This window comes from Chelonia mydas, chromosome 6, assembly GCF_015237465.2.
Source record: "Chelonia mydas isolate rCheMyd1 chromosome 6, rCheMyd1.pri.v2, whole genome shotgun sequence".
Lineage (NCBI taxonomy): Eukaryota > Metazoa > Chordata > Testudines > Cheloniidae > Chelonia > Chelonia mydas.
The window spans coordinates 109,580,942-109,602,376 of NC_051246.2; the positions used below are offsets into that span (position 1 = coordinate 109,580,942).

The 21,435-nt window shown below is 41.5% G+C and overlaps 1 protein-coding gene across 6 annotated transcripts in view; it reads left to right on the top strand.

Annotated features, from left to right (window-relative positions):
- EVL (Enah/Vasp-like) overlaps positions 1-21,435 on the top strand; it is a 213,145-nt gene that overhangs the window by 159,831 nt on the left and 31,879 nt on the right. For all 6 annotated transcript variants that reach the window (XM_043548410.1, XM_037900939.2, XM_037900940.2 and 3 more), the window contains exon 4: positions 18,405-18,468. In XM_043548410.1, coding sequence (XP_043404345.1) covers positions 18,405-18,468 — 64 coding nt within the window. The remainder of the gene's footprint in view (positions 1-18,404; positions 18,469-21,435) is intronic.

Sequence of the window (21,435 nt, forward strand, 5' to 3'; positions counted from 1 at the left end):
TAATCACCAAGCCAATTACGGGTACATGAGGCTGCCATATTTTATGAGTCACCCTTGCTGGCATCTGCCCCAGAAATATAGAGGTGCTGGTCACGACTCCTTCATTAAGTTGGAGTTCTGTTTTGTACCTAAAGCTGGCATTCAGCTTCTCTGTTTTGTGTGAAAAATACAATGTAATTTCCCCATATTTACAACACTTGCTCTTTAAATACAGAATGAATTTTCTGAGAATTTACAAGTAAATCCATTAATTAGTTTGAGTTAAAATTAATTAAAACTGGGTTCTCTAGGAAATTTAGCATGTCAGTCTTTTCTTTGTCCTGAGTGATCTTAATAATGTTGCAGCACAGATTCTTCAAACTTTCCAAATAGTTAAAATTAATGAAAATCTTATGCATAGGCCACATTTTGAAGAAATTAGTTTGTAATTAAGTTAAATTATTAACAATTGTATTTAATTGTTATGTTTATATAGACTGTGGACAGATTGATAGCTTAGGTAACTCTTAAGTGGGGCCGTTGTGACATCAGAAGTAACTCAACCAATCACCACCTTTCGTGTACAATTTTGCCCCACGGTGGCACCGTGGGGGGCAGGGGAATATGAATAGCAAATGTGTCTAAAAATCAGTTTAATCTGACCTTGTATCACAAACACTAAAATGCCTTCATCGTAACCTCATTGAAGTGTAACCTTGACTTTGAGTTTTCTGGGGTTGTGCTGCTTGGTTTGGAGCATCATAACCTCTCTGGAAAAAAATTTAGTCTCTAATTACTGATAGGTGTTCTCCACCTTAGCTCCAGTTTAACACAGTTATCTCTAAAATTGTCTCAGGAGATTCTCAAACTTCGGGCTCCTGAGGGGAAGCAAGGAGATTCCACAGGTCGTGGGGATGAGATGCTCTACTCATAAGCAATACCGGTCCGTCTATGGCTGATCTTGCATCCATTGACTTCAGTGGTGCAGGATTAGGTACTATGCTGTATCAGGTCTCAGCTAGATTGTTTATCTCTGGTGGAAGCAACCTCATAGAGACTAGGAATGTGTGGGCATAATGCCTCCTCCCAACTTCTGGTCAGATGACCTCTGAATTCTACTCTGTTTAGGTTCTTATATCATCCTTATCGCCCTAGTATCTGAGTGCCTTCTCCAAGTGTATTAAGTTATATGACTCACATCTGTCCCATGTCAGTGGTGTATGGGGGTAGAACACCTCATGCTCCCTGTGTAGCAGTTGTTGAGGCTTTCAGAGTGGAAGCTGATGGTGGAGGTTGGGAGTGGGGGAAAGCGGCAGCAGGAGCACACCCTGGAGATGGTGTCTGTGATTTTTCAGGGGACAGAGCTGGTGAGCTAAAACAGCCTGCCTAGGAGAGACATAATCTCTTTTAAAGAACCAAGAGCCTCAGGACTCCTCCTGCCGAGGATCCTGTTGGATGTGTAACATTAATGGAGTTAACTTGGCTTTTTCACTGCATTTTGCCCACCACCGCCGTGTCTGGACTCCTCATGGTCCCGCTTGTAGTTGCTGGAGTCTCTGAACGGGAGACCCCATCAGAATGTCAGCGAATAAAAATACTTCCAAAATCATAAATCCCAGCATTCACCTTCGTTCAGCTTCTATTTATACTTCACTTTCACTAAGACCCCAAGCTCTTAAATGTCTAATGTAGTGGTTCTCAACCAGCGGTCCAGGGCCCCCTGGGAGGCCACAACCAGGTTTCGGGGGGCCACCAAGCCGGGCCGACGTTAGACTCGCTGGGGCCTAGGGCAGAAAGCTGAAGCCCCACCTCATGGGGCTGAAACCCCCAGGGCTGCAGCCAAAGCCTGAGCAATGTAGCTTTGCAAGGGCCCCTCTGGCATGGGGCCACAGGCAATTGCCCTGCTTGCTACCCCCCTAACACCAGCCCTGGCTTTTATAGGCAGAAAACCAGTTCTTGTGGCACAGGTGGCCCATGGAGTTTTTATAACATGTTGGGGGGGGCCTCAGAAAAGAAAGGTTGAGAACTGCTCATCTAATCCATTTACTGCCTTTTGTAACTTGTCTATGATTGATAATGTGATGGGAGCTGGGTATAGGAGTAGAAAAAAAACCCAACCTTAAATTAAAATAAAAAGACAGAGTGCACAAACAAGGTAATGCTCTAATTTTATATATAATGGTTATGTATTACCTCATTTTCATCAAATCTCCAGCTTTCCAGACCTTCATGCTTAACTGGTCCATGCACAGACAGACAACTGCAACCAAACAAAGCCCGCTGACTTCACCCATCCTTCCTTAGACTTCTGTATGGCTTCATGCAGGCATGTCTGTCCACACACTATCACTTGCAGGATCGGAGTCTTACTTTGTTTTCATTGTTAAGGGTTTTGTAATTAAAGTTTTCCAACCTCAAAGAAGAGTCCCGCATCCTTCAGTTCAAAACTGTGTTGTCATCACATCTCCTGCAGCAGGATAAGCTAAGTAAACAATGGGCATAATAAGGGATTTGTCACTCTCTGCAATATATTTGCCAGTAGTTTGTCAAAATTCAGTTTGCACATTGATTTCCTGCGGGGTGAGGGGGGAGAACAGGACAAGCTAGTTGTGAAAACATTTGCCTCCCAGCCAATTGGCATCTGTTTGCACTCACAATAGGGTCAAGTTTTGCTTCTGGTAAAGGAGCCAAAGTTGGGGAATTAAAATTGCTTCATGAAGCCTTTTCATATTCATAGGCACAATGTCTGATCTAGCATTACTTGCAGGAATCTGCTACCCCGCCAGGGACTTCTGGACCCTAACCTACATGAAGACAAGGACCAAATAACAATAATTCCTCCAAGATCTAACTGATTGAATGGTGTAGAAACATACCTTGGCCTCTCCTGAAAACTGCATTTCTTTCCAAACTCGAGTCAACACTGGCACACAGAGAAGAGCAGGATCCAGCAAACCACACACTGACTTATCCTAAACAGAAAGGGAAGGGGACTGATTGTTACAGACTCACTCTTTCCCACCACCGAGTCTCCCTGCTCATTGCTTTTTGGGATCCTTTCATCTTTCTCTTGGGCTTTCTCACTTTAGAAAGGAGCCATCTGGCTCTTGTGACCCAATGCAGTACAAGTCCATATTCTCATTTAATAATTATATATGGACATCAAGGCCTCTGAGCGACTTGGTAGCCCGCTCCCCCTGCTTCAGGGATCATCAGGCCAACCATCTCCCTTTCACAGTATAAAAGTGTCATCATCGGGGGATGACCCAGTGGCATGCTTTCCTGCCCAGTATACAGCAAGGCATAGCAAATCCTCTGTTGGATTGTCTGAGCTATCCCTTTCAAGCATCCTGGTCTTTGCCCATGAATGTACTAATAAAACTGCTGATTTCAGGGATGGGGCAGAGTGGAGGAGAGTGTTATAACTGGCTCATGTGACTGGTTGGAAAGTGGACTTTGTTGCCAAGGTATCTTCTGCCAATGGTAGGTGTATGGAGGGCTATGTGGTAGTTTGCTAAATCTCATCAGATCAGTCCAGGATTTCTCTGAGCTCTGCCTTGGCTATGAAGAGGTATTTTCAGCTGTTGATGCATTTAACCCCTTTGCAAACAGAACCGCAAGATGTAACAGATAAATTCAGCAGCAAAGGAAACATGCATGTAGCAGACATTCTTGGCAAGTTAAGCTACAGACAGGCAGTAAGTGGCTTTTTTTTTTTTTTTCGGTCTGGAATCCATGATGGAGTATAGTTTTGGATTTCTGCTTTTTGTAGATTTCCTCATTATTTTTGTAAATTGCCTTCCTTTGTTTTGTGCTGTTACTATTGAGAGAGCCAGCTTGTTCCAGCGGCAAAGCAGAATAGGTCAGTGTTTTAGAGATCGGTGCTGATATTTGCCATTGGCCAGATGCTTCCCTTCATTGCATGGTGCAGGAGGGAAATGAAGACATTGGAAATGCCTCAAACTGTGGGATAGCGAAGCAGTGATTTGAATGACATGCTCTTTTCTTCTAGGAAAAACCTTTGGAAGCGCCTGTCCTAACGCGACATGTACTATAAAAGTATTTACTAATAATATTAATATGAATAATTTTATTTATTTTACAGCAAAATGTTTCATATGACGAATGTGTAATTATGCAAAACCCTGGGCATGTAGTGCACTGCAATATCTACCATTATCATAGTATTTTTTGCTTTTTCCTGTCATTATTATTATTATCATGATTTATTTTACAGTATTGCATGGAGGCCCCATTCAGGGATCTGGGCACCATTGTGCTAAGCACTGGACAAACAGATAACAATGACACTCCCTGCTCCACAGAGCGGACAGCCTAAGTATATAGCAAGAGACAAGTGGATACAACAAACACAATGGAGCACAGGAGCCTCTTGAGGCAATTATGATTCATATAATAAACTGTTGTTGCAGCACACCAGCTGCCTAAACTTTAAGGGTTTTGGAGGCATCATGGCACGGGTGATTTTTACAGAGAGATTTGAAGAAGGATAATGTAGTGGCTCTGCTGGTTTTTATAGGGATTTCCTTCCATGGAGAAGGGGCAGCATAGGAGCAAGCACAGAGGTGCTTGTGGAAAAAATTGACTAATAGTCAAATGTCCCTGTAACTGTGCAATAACACACATGCTGTTTTGAATTTAACTACAGCAGGTGGTAACTGTCTAGTTTTTAAGGGTGCCCAATGCAGAAGTATAAATACTGTTGATTGAAAATGGGATATAAATAGTTAATAGAAATAAACACTGGAAAATAAAAAATATGCAGTGTGATCATAAAAAGTCTATAAATGTCACCCAGTCGGTTTGAGAATATTTCATATACCAAGGATGGAGCTTCTTTAGAGACTGAGCCCACAGTCTGTAGTACTAAATAGGTATCAGGAGTGATGAGAGTGGTTCTGTTTGATATATTTCCAGTTAGCGGAATAAATTGACTCCAACAGGTGATTGACATGTTCTAACTGTACCAAGAGCTTTTCAGTCTCTGTGCAGCAGCTCTCAAGAGTTAGATATGACATGCAAAAAAACCGTTAAACTCAAGGGGCCAGATCACTAACTAGTGTAAATTAGAGCAGTTCCATTGATGTGAATGGAGCTACACCAGTTTATACTAGCTTTGGATCTGGCCCAGTGTGTGACAAATGCAGGATTGGGCCAAGTGAAATCACAGTAGGTAGAAGGAAGGGATAAAAGACAGAGAAGGGACTGGTGGGGAAAGGAAAAAAGAGAGGCTGGATGAAAGAATAATAGGGAAAAGAAGACCAAGGGGTACGTGTGCACTGCAACTACTAAAAACAGTAGTTTGGCTATTGCAGCATTGGTGGAGACTCAAGCTCAGACCCAGGGGCTCGGGTGCATTCGAACTCAAGTGACTAGCCCAAGCCTCTGGTGGTGTAGCCACGTCCACACTGCTATTTTTAGTGCATGAGCTAGAGCCCTATTAACACAAGTCTGTCTGCCTGCCCAGGCTGTGAGGCTCACTCCCAGGTGCAATGTAGCCATACTCAGAGAGTAAATATTCTGCAGAGCCTCCTCGCACAAATGACCCATTAACGTCTAGAGGAGTCCTTTCTGTGGGATCTGGCTCATTTGAATAGGGAAGACGTAGCAGACAAAGTGGGAAGGGAGGAAAGAGGTGATGGGGAGGATCAGAAGAAGAACAGGAATGATGGGATGATGAAAACGAGAACTGAGAGAGAGCAGATGGGGATTTTAAACAATACATATTTAATTCTAAATCCAGCATGTCAGCTGTTACCTAGTGGTCCAAATTCGGCCCTTATGTAACCCCACTGATGCCAGTGGAGTGACACCAAGGGAAATTTGATCCAATATGTACAGAGTCCTTTTCACCAGTATGTATTAGCTTCTCTCGTCATTCACAAGCTCTTAATTTATTAAAATTAATTGCACAGGAATAAGTCAGTAAAGCTTAGACCAAGGTGGTCCAGTGCCTGCAGTTTATTTCTGGTTTTTGCAGTACTATTTCAGCAGTGTTTCTTCTCACTGTCCAGATAATGTGTCAGATGATGAAGTCCAGCGTTCAAACAGTGTGATAGGTTAGGAAGAAAGTCTGAATAAATATTTAAATGGAGAGGCCCACTTCCCTGACATAGTGGTGTATTGATTACACTTGATGTAACCTGGCCTGTAGTGGGACGGTAGGTAAGTGCTGATCATGAGAAAGTTGCATAGAGGATTGTTCTAAAGCAGGCGCTGCCATACTATGGTCAGCAGGGAATGGATTTGTCATTGCTTCTGCCTCTGCCACTGTGACTGCATCATCCTTTGCAGAATGTCGTGTAGGTGATGGAATGTTTTTAATCTGCTGTACCTTGCCTTGCATGCCTCTTTCTGATGTGAACTGCTGCTGGAGGCGGGAGCGGTATTTCTTCAAATTGTATAGGTTTGACGTGAGCACATTTTAAAATGGAAACATTCTGCACTTCCATCAGATTCTTGTGGCAAATAGTTTATATGCTTTAAATTGTATTTGACTGGTTTCTTGTCTTTTGTTTTGTTAATTTCAGTAGATTGGTACTAAAATGCTGAGTTGTTAACAATATTTGATGGAAATGATCCAACCAGCTGGACCCTTACATCGGCAAGGGCTGTTAAACCAGGAGAAATCAGTAGTGTACAGTGTATAATAATTATTCTTAGCAGCACATTGATTTGTTTTTCTTTCTTTCTTTCTTTCTTTCTTTCCTTTTATTTACTGCATTAAAATATCCTATTGCTCATGTACCAATGGAATTAGAGTATCGTTTTAACAGTACCAAAGTATGTTCAAGAACAGTGTCTTATACCAGCTTTAACTATTATGGGAATGTCTACACTGTAATAAAAGAGGGGTCAACTGACTCAGACAAGCTGCAGGGCTATAAAATTGCAGTGTAGATGTTGGGGCTCGGGTGGGAGCCTGGGCTCTGAGACCCTGCAAGCGGGGAGGGTCACAGTGGAGACATACCCTTTTTGTCCTCCTCCTACAAAGTGCTGAGCTTCTCCTGGAAGCTGCCTCGCACATTCCGCTCCTCTTGACTTCTCTGGAGTTGAAGGATTAGGCTCTTAGGCTGTAGAAATTCAAACCATTTAAGGAATGTATGTAGATTGAGGGGGGAAGTTCTTGCACCCATTGAAGCAAATGGAAGTTTTGCCTTTGACTTCAGTGTGAGCTGGGTCAGGTCCTAAATCTGCATTCTTTTTTCCTAATATTTTTTATAAGGGTGGCCTGTTTGTTTTTTATCTTGGAGTACTAATTTGCTCAAGTTGCACTTATAAGGCACTCTCAACTTCACACAGGAAAATCCATATGTAATCTCTGGATACATACCAATATAAGGCCATGTTCCTGCACTAGTCCTTCAGATCCCTGCACCTGTCAGTATCGTCCCATTGGGTTCAGTAGGACTCTGGGCAGGTGTCTGTGCTCGCTGATCCTAATGCAGAGTTCTGATGAAAGTCTGGTAAAAATTGTCCAATGTCTTTTCCACAAATGAAAGTTAACTGTACCTTTTTCACTGCACTCTTGTTATTAATTATTAGTATTGCAGCACTCTGAGGCCACCAAAAAATGTATCCTGATAACCCCTGCACTAGACTTACTTGGGCTCCTTGTTTGGGCCAGTCCTCCATATAGAGGAAGGGAAAGAAAGGGAAGTCTCCAAGTGTCGCCTGCTCTGATTTTATTGCATGTTTTGCGATATTTACTGTAAACAACTTTTGTTTTAAAAAAACGTTCTAGCACTCCTCATTGCAGGAAAACAGCTTGAAAACATGAACCCTAAAGGTTCAAAAGCGAGAAGAGAAATACAAAGAACCAAAATATTCTTTCTTTAAAATATCATGAGTTTTAAGCCTCGTGATTGTGGGGCCTGACTTATGATTTCTGAACCCATTATGTTGGCATTACTGGCTTCTTGTGCCACCGCCTTCTTCTGTTGATATGTACATGAAGCCAGATCCGAAGGAGCCCTAGCCCCAGAATTAAATAACCAGAGCAGAGTGACTTTGTTTTTTTAAAGGAGAAGGTCTTCCATAGGCTAAACACTCACAATCTATGATTTAATAAACTTCTCTTAGGAACCTTTTGATGGTCCTGCCATAAATGTAACTTAACATTTAACTGATTGAGGTGCTTATGTTCAGTAAAGCCGTCTATGGAAACAAGGGCATTTCTGTCAATGTAGCAAAGTTTCAGCCTCCCTTCATAGCGGGAAGGAGCTGCTAACCGTTGTTCTGCTGCTCAGTGTTCCGGTAACAGGTGGCAAGCCTGTATGAGCCTGTATTTCATTAGGACATAATTGAACAGTTGCTGAATTATTTGTTTCTGGCTCAGGGCTTTAACACAGCAAAACAATACTCCTGGGATGCTCCAGTTGCACCTTTCCATGAACTCTGCTAAATGTGTTTTCTGCATTCATCTCACCAATCCCTCACTATTTCACGGCTTATGCACACCGGGGGCCTGATTCTGCTACCACCCACCAGTATAACTCAGTTTACTTCAATGGATCTACTCCCTTTTGCACAGTCCAAGCACAGAATCAGGCCCTGGCCGGTTTCATAAAGGGCTGTGTCTGTACAGTGGTTATCACGCCCAGTAACAGACACTGACAAATCTGGTCCCGTTCTTCTGCAGCGTTAATGGACGGGAACCCTGTGTGGCTTCATGCTCGTTCTTCTGAAGCAATTTGCCTTCTGCCATGGGGAAAATTTTGATTTCAGTTGCACTGACTCTAGACTTGTACCAGTTAGGTGAGAGCACAATCTTCCTCTGTATTGCAGGCTGCTTGACACTTCCGTGAGAGGTAACCCTACCTGATATTGACTGAGCAGATACTGCTAGGATGAAGTGGGCTTGACCAGTGTCCCTAATATATTAAATATGAATACGGTCTCTCTTACCACAGGGCACCTACATCTGCTTAGTTTCAGGATCTACTTTATCACAGAAGCATCTTTACTGTGTCCAGAGCAAACAAAATTCACATGTTCCCTCATGGTTTTCTCTTCTACCTAACTAATTAAACCACTATTTATATAGGACTAGAAATTCCTGTGCCAGGACAATGACTGATGATTATTTTAATACCTACCTCACTCTGTGTGTATCTATCACAACAGATTTAAAATTCACTAATTAATAACCCTGGCAGTTGAGGACGCTAGGCCAATAACTTGCTGGGGTGTTCACTACTATTTCTTTATTGTGGGATTCCTCTTTTGAAATCTAGAGTTGTTCTCGCACCCAATACTCTTTGAGCTTTTAGCACATTAGGAGCCATATTTTCAAACAATGGATCCTTTCTTGCACCTGTTTTTTTAATAAAACTGTACACACATTTGTGTGTACATTTGCACTTAAAAAGGATGCAGTGTTGCGGTTAGAGTGGGGAACTGCCAGCCAGGACTGCAGGCTTTATATTCTCAGCTTTGTCTCTGTGTTAGGCATTGTCTACATGAGAAAATTGCACAGGTTTAACTTAAATCAGATTTTAAGCTGGTTGTTAAATTAATGCAAACACCTTTATGGGCACTCTTATTTCAGTTTAAAATGGGCTTGCTTTGGGTTAGCTTAAACTGATTTCTAATTGGCTTAAGCTAAACTGTAGTAAGTCTGGTTTAAACCAAAATAAGAGTATCCACACAACCTTTTGTACTGGTTTAACTAAATTAGTTTAAAATCACACCTGTCATTAATCTGGGGCAAACTTTCTTGAGTAGATAGGCCTTAGTATAACATTGAGTACATCATTTAACTTTTTCTGCCTCTCAGGATTGCTGATGCTAAATTTACACTTGTAAAGTGCTTTGTCATCCTGAGAGGAAAAGTGCCACAGATGTGTAGCTGATGACATTATAGTATTTATTCAATATGAAAAGTGCTCTATAAAATCAAGTTCCACCCTGCGACATTATTTAAAAGCAATTAGAGAAGCACAGCATCAATGCAGTATTTGTTTTAATGTATCTAGGTTGTTTGTCTAATGTCTAAGTATAACTTTGATTTACATAATAAAAAGAAGACACCTAGACAAAGCCTGTGACATTATTAATATTACAATAAAACAGCAGCATTAATATAATTCAGAATGGAACTCTGCCAGCCAGCCGCCTATGAAAAAGCTTCCTTTCATCATTCTGGAGAGCAGCCTCCAAAAAACCCATCAAACAGATGTATTTTTGCAGCATGTCTGGAAGGTCGCCAAATGTGGGCTGTTTCCCACAGTCTAGTGGGGAACAGGGTCTAGAGTCCTCAGAGAGAACACCTTGCCAGCCACCCCTTCTCTTTAATAATGAGGGGGATCCAGGTCAGGCACCCTTGCTTACCTCAGCTGCTGCAGTATGGCACAGGGAGAGAGGCTGTCTCCAGGCTGTCCCCCAGGTAAGCCGTCCCTAGGCCACTTAATAGGTCATAACCAACACTTTAACCTCCACCCAGAGACTGATGGGAAGCCAGTGCTGATCCCAGAGCACTGATGTCAGGTGCTCGCTCAAGATGCAGTGCTCAATAAGTGAGCTGTTGTATTCTGTACCAGCTTCAGTCTCCAAATGGTTTTAAGGAGTAGTCCCATGCAGAGTACATTGCAATAATCTAATCTGGACATCACACATGCATGGGTAATAATGGCAAAGTCCACATCTAAAAGAAGAGGTTCCAACCTCTTGGACAGAGGCACATTGTAAAAATCTGACTAGGTCAGTGCTGTAGTATGCTCATCAAACAGCAGCTGGGGTCTAAAATCACCCGTGTTGTGAACCCAAGTAACTAAGGGTGGACATACTCTCTCAGGCAAAGGGACTGATCTTACCTCTGCCATCTCCTCCAGCTGCTTCCGCCAGCTCACCATCATTACCTCAGTCTTGTCTGGGTTGAACCTCAGCCAACTTGCTCTCATCCATGCCCCAGTCTCAACTAGCCTTGGCTAAAGTGCTGTATATGAGGTGTTCCGATATCACAATGAAGGGACTAATTTGAGCCTAGATAGGAGGTAATTCCTCTCAGTTTCTCAGGTGAAGTGAAGAAGCTGTGGTTGGGGAGACAAAATCCAGTCCCCAACCCAGGTCCTGGACATGTTTCTGCAGCATGGCACCTCTTCAGCTGCTTCTTGAGCCCATTGGCTTCAGTCCTCCAGTGCCACTTGTTTGGTGAACTAGGGCGACTATATTCATATAAATGTGGATCCCATGACCCTGTCATTAGCCCACCACCATGACCACGCTCAGCACGCTAGCCTGTGTTTTGCTGGCACAGTGATCCCCCCCCTGCATAATCGGTATTGGTGTGGAGGCCCCACTGTGAAGCTGCTGTGCTGACTTGCAAAAATCAGTGTCAAAACTCGAGCAGTTGGCGAAATTCTCATTGGAGCAGTTTTCCATTGGGAAGTGCTGTTTTGACAAAGCCAAAAAAAATTGTGAAATTAAATTGATTTGAACGAAATTTTGTTCAGGAAAAAAAGATGGGGGGGGAGCATTTCTGAAAATGTTAAAACATGCCATTTTCGGAATGAAAAGGTTTGATTTTATTTCATTTGGAAATGACTTTTTGTTTTGACATTTATTTTATATTAAAAAATTAAAAATCAAAATAGAAATGAAACAATGAATTTATTGAAACAAAACATTTAAGTTGACCTTTTTCTTTTTTTAAATTTTGTTTTGCAAAAAATAATCAAAATTTTGCCTTTTTATCCTGATTTGAGACCAAACAAAATTCCAAAATCTTGAAATTCTTTGAGGACAGAAAATCTGTTTCCTGACCAGCTCTAGGAAAAACTATGTGTGGCGTAGATGAGAGTTCCTGTTTCTCTGAACCCAGGTTCATGGATGTTCAGAAAAATGATTGTGGTTTGCTGTTTTCTTAAGTATGTCCAGGATCAGGTAGCGCTTGCATCAGTAAACACACACAAAAGAGCAGAATACAAAAACTGTGTTAGGAAAAACACTGCTTGAAATTTGGGTTGTTCCCACATAAAACAATAAGAGGGCTCCTTCCTGCAAAGGCTTTCCATTAAGAGTCAATGCAAGCAGTAGCGCATAATTTCTCTCAATAACAGATATCTAGCTTTGATTTCATTTACTGACTAATTTTCTGAGTCAAAACAATAATAATATCTTTCCCCCTACAATGGCAAAGTGCAGTGGTAATGAAATAGCCAGGTTTTATTGACAAAGTTCAACAAAAGTTCAATAGAAATGGGCAAATATACACAGTAAGACCCACAGTCAGAATAAGCTTGGTAACAGTATCATACTGCAGAAAGTTCCCTTTCAAGCCCTGTTAGTTCAGTCAGGGGAAAGGCGAAAGCTGTACAAAAGGGGACGGAGCAGCATCAGCACCAGGAAGTTGCATTCAGTTAGATTATAACTAGGCCAAAGGCAGTGCTGCTGGGACTATCAATGTCACATAGGGCCAAGGCTGATGAGGAATAAACCAGCCAGTGTCAGGAACTGATGTGAAAACAGCAAATGTTTTCTGGGTCGGGAAACATTATGGATAATTCTCATCAAACAAAAAAGGGAACAAAAGTAATATGGAAATTTTCCAGTGTCTGTACACCCAAAAATAGGCCTAGAGCTCAGTCACAAGATGTTCATATAAAATGCAATAAATTATTACAAAGCAAAGAGGCATGGAAACATCAGACACCAGCAATACATCTCCTGAATTAATAGATAAAAATGTAGATTGCAGCAGCCATGAAACTGAAACAGTGTAGGAACTGAAGGGTATCTCCTGATCATTGTATTCAGTCACACTGGCCGGGGCGGGGCGGGGGATGTTCCCAAAAGCTGTCAGGGTAGGAGGTAAATCATGTTGCAACTTGAGAGGGATGTTTATATGGGGATGTCATTACCAGCTGCATTGATTGCACATGTCTGCTCATATTTAGAAAGCACATGAAAATGTGAGCAGTTAAATGCAATAGCTCCATTTAATTAAAAAAAAAATTCAATTTGAGCTGTTGTCTGTGATCTGTCTCCCGCAGCACATGCATATATGAAATCAGGCTGTTATGAAAATAATCCCTGCATTCAATATTTATGTGAGCTTTGGCACATTAGAAAACTAAAACAAGCCCAGGGATGAGGAAGGACTTGAGCAGCGTGAGACTCCACCATTGTGGATTGTAAGACCCTTGCAAACTTTTAATCAGGCTTGGGTTTGCATGGGTTTGCAGGGAAGTCAGACTTGAAGCAAAATTCAGCCAGAACTACAGTTTCCCATGATAATCCTGCCAGGTTTACCAGAAGCTTAGCCCAGGTTTGTAAATTTATTGGAAAACCTGACCTAAATGTTGGGTTTTGAACAAAATTGGATGCATTTTTGTCAGTTTTGCAGTGAAGGTTTCTCATTTCCCTAGAAAAGAGTCATTTCTGCCTATATACGGAGATCAGAGCAGGAATGTCTAAGGAATTATTTGGTGATGCTCGTATATAATCCTGTTAAGGAAGGCGGTGGGGGAAGTGAAGGGGAACAAACTGAGTTGGTATGTTCCCCTCCATGGTCTAGGTGGGGATGCAGGGGCAGCAAAAGCCACAGAGGCTCAATATTCCCAGTTATCCCGAGTTATCCTCTGAGGGACTTTTCCCCAACTCTCATGTCCAGACCACTGCCTACCCCCACTTTCCAGATTTGGCAGTAAGAATCCATGCTGCCACTGGCTAGGGTGAACCCTGTGAGTAGGATATGCAGCAAGCGTTAATGCTGGTTCGAGCAGCATTATCTTTCCACAAATGTTAATATCATTCTGCAGTCTTTTTGTTTTGCAGGAGAGAGGAGACAAATAAGCCACCCAGTGCAATTTCATCTTTCACTACTAAGCATACTCCTGTTGCCCCACAGCCAGTGGGATACATGGAATTTCTGAAGTTTTGCATAGCCACGTTTCCTCTGTGCACGGCCTTGCCATGGAGTTTTATGTGGTTTTATTCTCACCTACCCACCCATGCAGAGGAGCATAAGGGATTGAGTCATTACATGCTGAGACTTCATTGCTGTCCTTCACTGACAGTGACATATTATGCATCCCAGTTATCAAGTCAGTTCCACACTACCACCTCAAAAATGTAACTCTTTTACAAAATTCAATAACCGCAAAATCACTGCATTTTATTGAAAGCAGCTTGAGGGGGATATTGGGTCAAACGCAAACATTTGTGCAGAAGAGAACTAACCTGTGCAGCGAAAGGAGTAAACGTTTATGTTGGAAAACATTTAAAGCAGTGGAGGATCTTTTTCTGTCCAAAGATTTTCATACATTATCCTACAGTGCAGGGATTTCTATCTGAGAACGTAACTCTGTTTTGCAGACACATTCTAATCTTACACTTACAGCACTAATTGTCACAATATCCCAAGACATCTGACAGAGAACTAATGGAACTTTTTGAGCTATGTGGCAGTATACACTGAGCATCTGAAATGAACATCTGGCCCTTTAACTGAATATACATGTAAATTCCACACCATCTTGATGGAAGGGGTGTGTGTGTGTAAGAGAGAGAGAGAATGTCCGTTGTTTAAGTCCTGAATAACTTCTTCCCATCTGACTTTTTCTTTTGCATGTGTGGAGAAGGCCATTTCTTAAGATGTCATAGAGAGTTTGTCAGTTTCAACAGATAAGTGTTTTTAATGAGGAATAAAATGTCTTCACTTTAAGCACATTACACGCTGTTAACAAATAAAAGAAAACAAGATGCCAATTAAAATTCTTTAACTAGGATCTTAAATAAGAGACCCTGCTAATGTATTAATGTACAGAACAGAGGTATATGGAGCCCTCATCAAGGAGATGAAATCAAGTTATATTAATATAATTAAGCAAAAAAGAAATTTAAAATAGAGTTGGCAGAATTCAGTTCGGTCTGTTCCATACTCTAAGGGCTGGAGCTACATAGTACAATTTTTGAGATAAAGGGACAGATTTTTAAAACCTGGCCACCTTTTTTGCATCTACAAGTATGTGTGGGCTATTGACCTGTGAGCCTGACCTGATCCTGGAGAGGTTACAAGACGAGCTTCACTGAGATATTGTGTATAAAAGTGCTTTTATTAGTTATAAGTGATGCCAGTATAGCTAAAACACAAGTAGGGGAACATACAATATGAGTATTCTCTTAAGGTAGGTTTCAGAGTAGCAGCCGTGTTAGTCTGTATTCGCAAAAAGAAAAGGAGGACTTGTGGCACCGTAGAGACTCTAAGGTGCCACAAGTCCTCCTTTTCTTTTTTCATATTAAGATAGGCGTGGCAATAAGCTGAGGCCTAGGGATGCCTACTAGTTATAGTAGTTACAATTTTGTTAGTTTAAGAAGCATAAAGACTTAGCATTAGTGACCTAGGACAGTGGTTCTCAAGCAGGAGTACACGTACCCCTGGGGAACGCAGAGGTCTTCCAAGGGGTATGTCAACTCATTTAGATATTTGCATAGTTTTACAACAGGCTACACAAAAAGCACTAGCAAATTCAGTACAAACTAACATTTCATACAGACAATGACTTGTTTATACTGCTCTATATACTATACACTGAAATGTAAGCACAATATTTATATACCGGTTGATTTATTTTATAATTATATGGTAAAAATGAGAAAGTAAGCAACTTTTCAGTAATAGTGTGCTCTGACACTTGAGTATTTTTTTGTCTGATTTTGAAAGCAAGTAGTTTTTAAGTAAGGTGGAACTTGGGGATCCACAAGAGAAATCAGATTCCTGAAAGGGGTATAATAGTCTGGGAAGGTTGAGAGCCACTAAGCTAAGGTTATAGTATTTAGCAATAAGTGCCCTGTTGTAAACATGTTAACCGCAAGATAGTTTAAGCTGGAAAATAACCAAATCGTAGGTGGGTTTTGAGCAACATGTACCCTCACAGTTAGCCGCATTGACGTACTGGAAATATTGGGAAAGGTGTTGACGGTGATGCAAATACATTGATGCATCTAGCCTATGGCAACAAACCGAACCCCTAATTATGGTTACCTGAAAAGCTACTTATGCAGAGGGACTGAGACTTAGTTAAGTGGTCACTGATAGGTAAATTTATGAATTAAGAGGTGTAATACCTGATTACTACTGGTGGGTTCATCCTATTATGATGTTCTCCACTTACTTTTCTGTCCAAAGTGAATCACCAGGGATGACACAGAATGGCAAAAGCCATAGTATGGTCATGCCAGGGATCTCCACTGACCTTGTTACTTCAAATGGTCCCCATAAAGTTGAAGTATGAACAATGCAGGAAACCACTTTACTTATCTGATTCTTATACTTACGTTTATTAATTTTTCTGATTTCAATTGTATTTGTCTAGGACCCTGTGAGGTGGGAGGGTCCAAGACCTTGGGCTCCAGCCTGAGCCCAGAAGTCTGCACAGCAATGAAACCGCTCCACAGCCTGAGCCCTGCGAGTCTGAGTCAGTTGGCACAGGCCAGCCGCAGGTTTTTCTTTGCTGTGTAGACATAACTTCTGAATCCTTGGGCACAGTGGCGTTAATGACACTCAGGAAACCAGTCTTTGCAAACAGAGAAAAATAGTACCAACGGTTTTTAAACCCTTATAAAATAATTTTTCAGTAGAATCTACTGTGTCATAGAAAAATACGTGATTATGTGGGGTGAGCTAGACGGGTGCCAATAAAACTTTTGATGCCCCGTTTAAACTCGCTCCTGGCTTTTCCTTCTGTCAGTGATCATCAAAAACTCAGGCCTATAAAACCCTTATGCCACATCACTCCATCATGTACATTATGTAAACTCGGTGTGTGTTTCTATCTGGAGTATGCAGATATCGACACCCAGCCGTCCACAGTATATTATTGCTGTCAGTAGTACAGACTGCTGTAGGTAAGGTTGCGAATCAATTTCCATTATACCCTCTCTTTTTCATGCACTCATAACTCAAAAATATTCACCTTTTCAATGCTTTTTGTCTGCCCAACGGGACATTTTTTTTAAAAAACTGAGAATTTGAGAGAAATCTCAGCAATTTTTGAGTTATGAGAGGAGTCTATTAGATATACATATTTATAAATATTCTGATCGTAAGCATTTTGTTCTGACTGTCTTGGAGGATAAAAAAAGGCTGAACCTTTAAATTTGAAATTTTACAAGCCCAAAGTCCATAATGATTCTGTGCACTGGGCACTTTATGGCCACGTTATTTCAAAATGTTCCCTCTAAGGAGACTTCCTGTAGCATTTAATAGAGTTCTGTAAGTATCACCCATTGACTCCAATGGCAAAACTCCCATTGATTTCAATGGGGCCAGTATTTCACACATAGAATTTAATAAAGCATAGATTATTAACAACTGTGTTTGTTATTTATTTTCATTCCTCTCAGAAAATAATATGTAAACACTAGTGAACTTAATAAAGGTGTCCAAGAAGAGAAGCAGATTAAACTGCTAGGACCAAATGCAGAAATGTGACCTAAATTGGGACATAAGTTAAATGTTGGTAAATCAGCATATGTTAGTGAGGATTTAACTTGGCGTAACTCCTTCTGGGAAAGTGGACAGTCAGGATTGGAGAAGGAAAAACAAAGCCTGTAACACACATGCTTTATCTTACATAGTCTTACATCCTCCTGGTTGTTGCTTTTTCTTGCTTTAACACTGCCCTTCTGCCGGCTTGGTACTTCAGAGGCACCAGCTTACATTCCCTTACACTGACCTATGCAGAGTTACCAATATGGAATGTACACTACTGTTTACATGACCTCCTACATTTGTCCTCTGAGTGCTATAAATCAATAAGTGCTGTTGAGGCTGCCTTTATGAATGGTGTGGATGAGAGAACAGTGAAGTGAAGCTGAGCAACCCTCTTAGGGCAAAGAGCTCTCTCTGATCCATGCTGTGATCTCTTGTCCTTTGATACCTATCACCATTCTGTACTCATTCTGCATATTGGATATCAGTGGAAGTTCCACACAGAGAACTTGCACAGTGTATGCAGCAAAGGATAGGTTGAAAAGAGCCTATCCAACCAGGCCTGGTTTAAACTCTGTAGAAACTTAAACTGTGCAGTTTGGTTAATAGTTGTACCACATCATCCTTTCGAATGTTGCAGGTCTGCAGATCTTCACTCTAACACAATTACATTATGTTGTCTAAAGTTATCACCAATGCCTATTAGTTACTTGATAGATCTGTTCCAACATGCTGATATTGGGCCAGTTTCTGTCAATGAAACGGAAGCTACATTCATCAGAAGCTCAGCATCTGACTCAGTGTATGTTAAAATTAATAAAGGGTAGAAAACCTGCTTCTTGAATCTTTGCGCTGATCTCTCTTTTTACGTGTGCTCAAGGAGTCTGTGAACAGCACTGTGTTTCAGAAATGGTAGCAATGTTGTCACAGCATTTGCTTTGCTAATTATAATTTGTTGTATTTTACATAGGTCCAAATATCCAGCGCCAAGTTCAGAATGGACCCTCTCCGGATGAAATGGAAGTGCAGCGAAGGTAAGAAATAAAATTTGAAAAGAATGTATTAGATTCAAATGATTTTATATTTAAAAGAAATGACCCATGTTAATTATACTAATTATGGCCCCAATCATGCAGTTGTAGTCAGTGGGGCTCTACCAGGGCAGAGAGGTCTGCTTGTGTATATCCATTTGCAAAATCTGGCCCTGATTTGGTCACATTCAGGTTGATGGCACCTGTAACTGGTCAGACTTAACACTCTGTAGTTTCCCACAGTTCATCTTTTGTTTGTTTGTTAAGGGTTTATCAAAAAAAATTTGAAATTAGGAAATATACTCTGGCTCCAGCACACAAATTGAACACTGCATATCTCCAATGGGCAGAGTCCCCATTGTCCCATGTACACCCTGGATTCCCAAACAGGACCATTCCTGACTCTATAACAGTGGGGCATCTGTGTGTCATTTGTGTACACACATACACATGCATTCACACACATTTAAAAGAGAAACCTTCTACCGGCTCATTATTATACTTAAAAATCACTAGCCAGACTGCTTTAACCAGCACTTGGCTCACTTAGTAATGATAATTTCGTACTTTGAATATCATTATTCTGAAAATACTTGGTGAGTTCAAACTACTTAGTTTTAGTGAATTAACATGATTTTATATTTTATTTATGTGCAGTCAATGTATAGGAAGCAGGACACCTTTGCTAATAGATGCCATTTTTTCCATATTTAACTTTTTAGTTGTTTTATACAGCTAAATTCTGGCATGATTCTGGCTTATCTGCAATGATTTTTAGTTACTAAATAGTAAAGAACTCAAACCCCAGATATTTTTTTCAACTAAAAGGCAAGAATAAGATATACTGATATCCAGAGATACAGATAACACCAGTTTTAAAGTAATTTGCATCATGTTTTAGTGTGCTTTTTTCTTAAGCTTAGTAAGAGAGCTTTATATGATCCTGTATTGGATCAGTTCTTAGCAGTAGCAGATCATGTTGCATAGAGCCCACGCTATTGGCAGTATGCGTTCCTGGTGATGAATTTAACCCTTTGGGTTTGGTGCTACTTCCTGAAAGGTTTATAGTTCCCTTTATTAGGATCATGCCTTGACCTAGGATGACGACTGAATAAAACTTTAAAATGGAGTTGTGAATCCAAATAAGAGTCCTGATCTAAATGTGTATCTTGGCTTATAGGCCACAGTTGTTTTCTGTCTCCTATTCTGCCTTGTCTCTGACTGTATGCGTGTCCGCATATTGATGTCCAAAAGAAATTATGCTTAGGTTGCATTTTGTTGCATACGTCACCCATAGCCAAACTGTAATGCTAATTTTTGATGTGACGTGCTGATTCAGCCAGAATTCCTCCTGGGGCATTAGGGAATGCACAATGGAGCAGGAGCAGCCCCTTCCTTTGAAAGGTGCAGCATGGACTCCTGTTCATACTGGGCCAACTCTCCTGACCAGAGTGAAGAGTCAGGGCTGTGTCCTTCTCCTCATTCCACCAATTTTATGGAGGCTGGCACTGTGGCTAGTAGTGCCTGTGCTCCCCAGTTAAACTGTGGGCAGGTGGACAAGAGGAGAAGGCTGTGTGTCCCAACTCCCCAGCCCTCATCCAGGTGCACAGTCTGTCCCATACAATGAACACTAAGTAGGCTTGCAGTTACATTCTGCCATAATACAGGTGACAAAGAATGATTGGATCAGACCTTCAGCTGGTGTATGCTGGAGCACTTTGAAGTCAGTGGAGCTACCCCGATATTCGCCAGCAGAGGACAGAACTCTAAGAATTTAAGGAAAGGTTTATTGCCAAGATGTTGTTTTAAATTAGAAAGTTGCAAAAATTTCTCTAAACAAGTGGGCCCAAGTCATTGCTGGAGTGAATGGAGTCACAGCAGGGGTGCAGTTGGACCTTTGGGGGAATTGACCTAAAGTTTGGAATAAATAAGAAATAGCTTTGTCAGGATTTTAGTGGAACGTATTTGCAGAACGCAGCTAAGACCAAGTAGCAGAAATTGTAGAAGTCCGTCTTAATGACATCACAAACACTCAGGGCTCAGAGGGCTTCTGCTATGCCTGTAGGAACAACTCACAGTCAGGATATCTCCCCAGGTTCCTTTGGGCCATGGTGCCGCTTACTACCCTACATGCCACTGACGTACTCTGTTTGCTGGTATGTGGGCACGCAGGAATCTCTCCCCTTTGGGACACTGCACCCCTGGTGGTATAGGGAGGGAGTAGTTGCTGCTCTCCAGTAAGCACCAGTAGTACAATTCTGCCTGGTCCTTGCAATGCCCCACACACTGCAAATCCACGTAAGGACCAGGCAGGATGTGGCCCATAGAAAAGACTTCAAATTTAATGAAGGTTTCCACATCAATATTAAAGGACAGAGGGAGAGACTGTTTCATTTCAGAGAGTCAAGATTTATTTTTGGGACTATTCAACTTTCAGAAAGTTCACAGAGGAGACTCCCTGATGTGCACCAGTATGCTGGTGGTGGTTCAGAGAGGTGTGGGGAATATGCGTGTTTTTTGCAGTGCTTTGTGTGAAATATGCCCTGCACAATACGAGCCTAATCCTGTTCTTATTGAAGGCTATGTCTGCACTGCAGACGTATGCCAGCATAGCCCTGCTGGTCAGGGATGGGAAAAGGTGTGTGATCCCTGTGCTGGCAGAAGTCCCTAGTGTAGACGCAGCTATACAGACAAAGCTGCTCTTTTAGTGGTATAGCCCTGTTGTGTTTGTTGCAGGGGTGGTTTTACTTTAACGGTACAGAGCATAGTGTTGCCGATATAGCTGCATCCACACTTGGCGCACTTTGCCAGTATAGTACAGCTGTATTCCTATACCAGTAAAGAGCTAATTTTATAGATACTGTCTAAATCAATGGGAGTGGCTGGGTGCTCAGAACTTTTGAAAATGAAGCCACAAATATAGGTGCCTAAATATAGATGTAGGAGCCTAAGACTTGGTTTACACTTAAG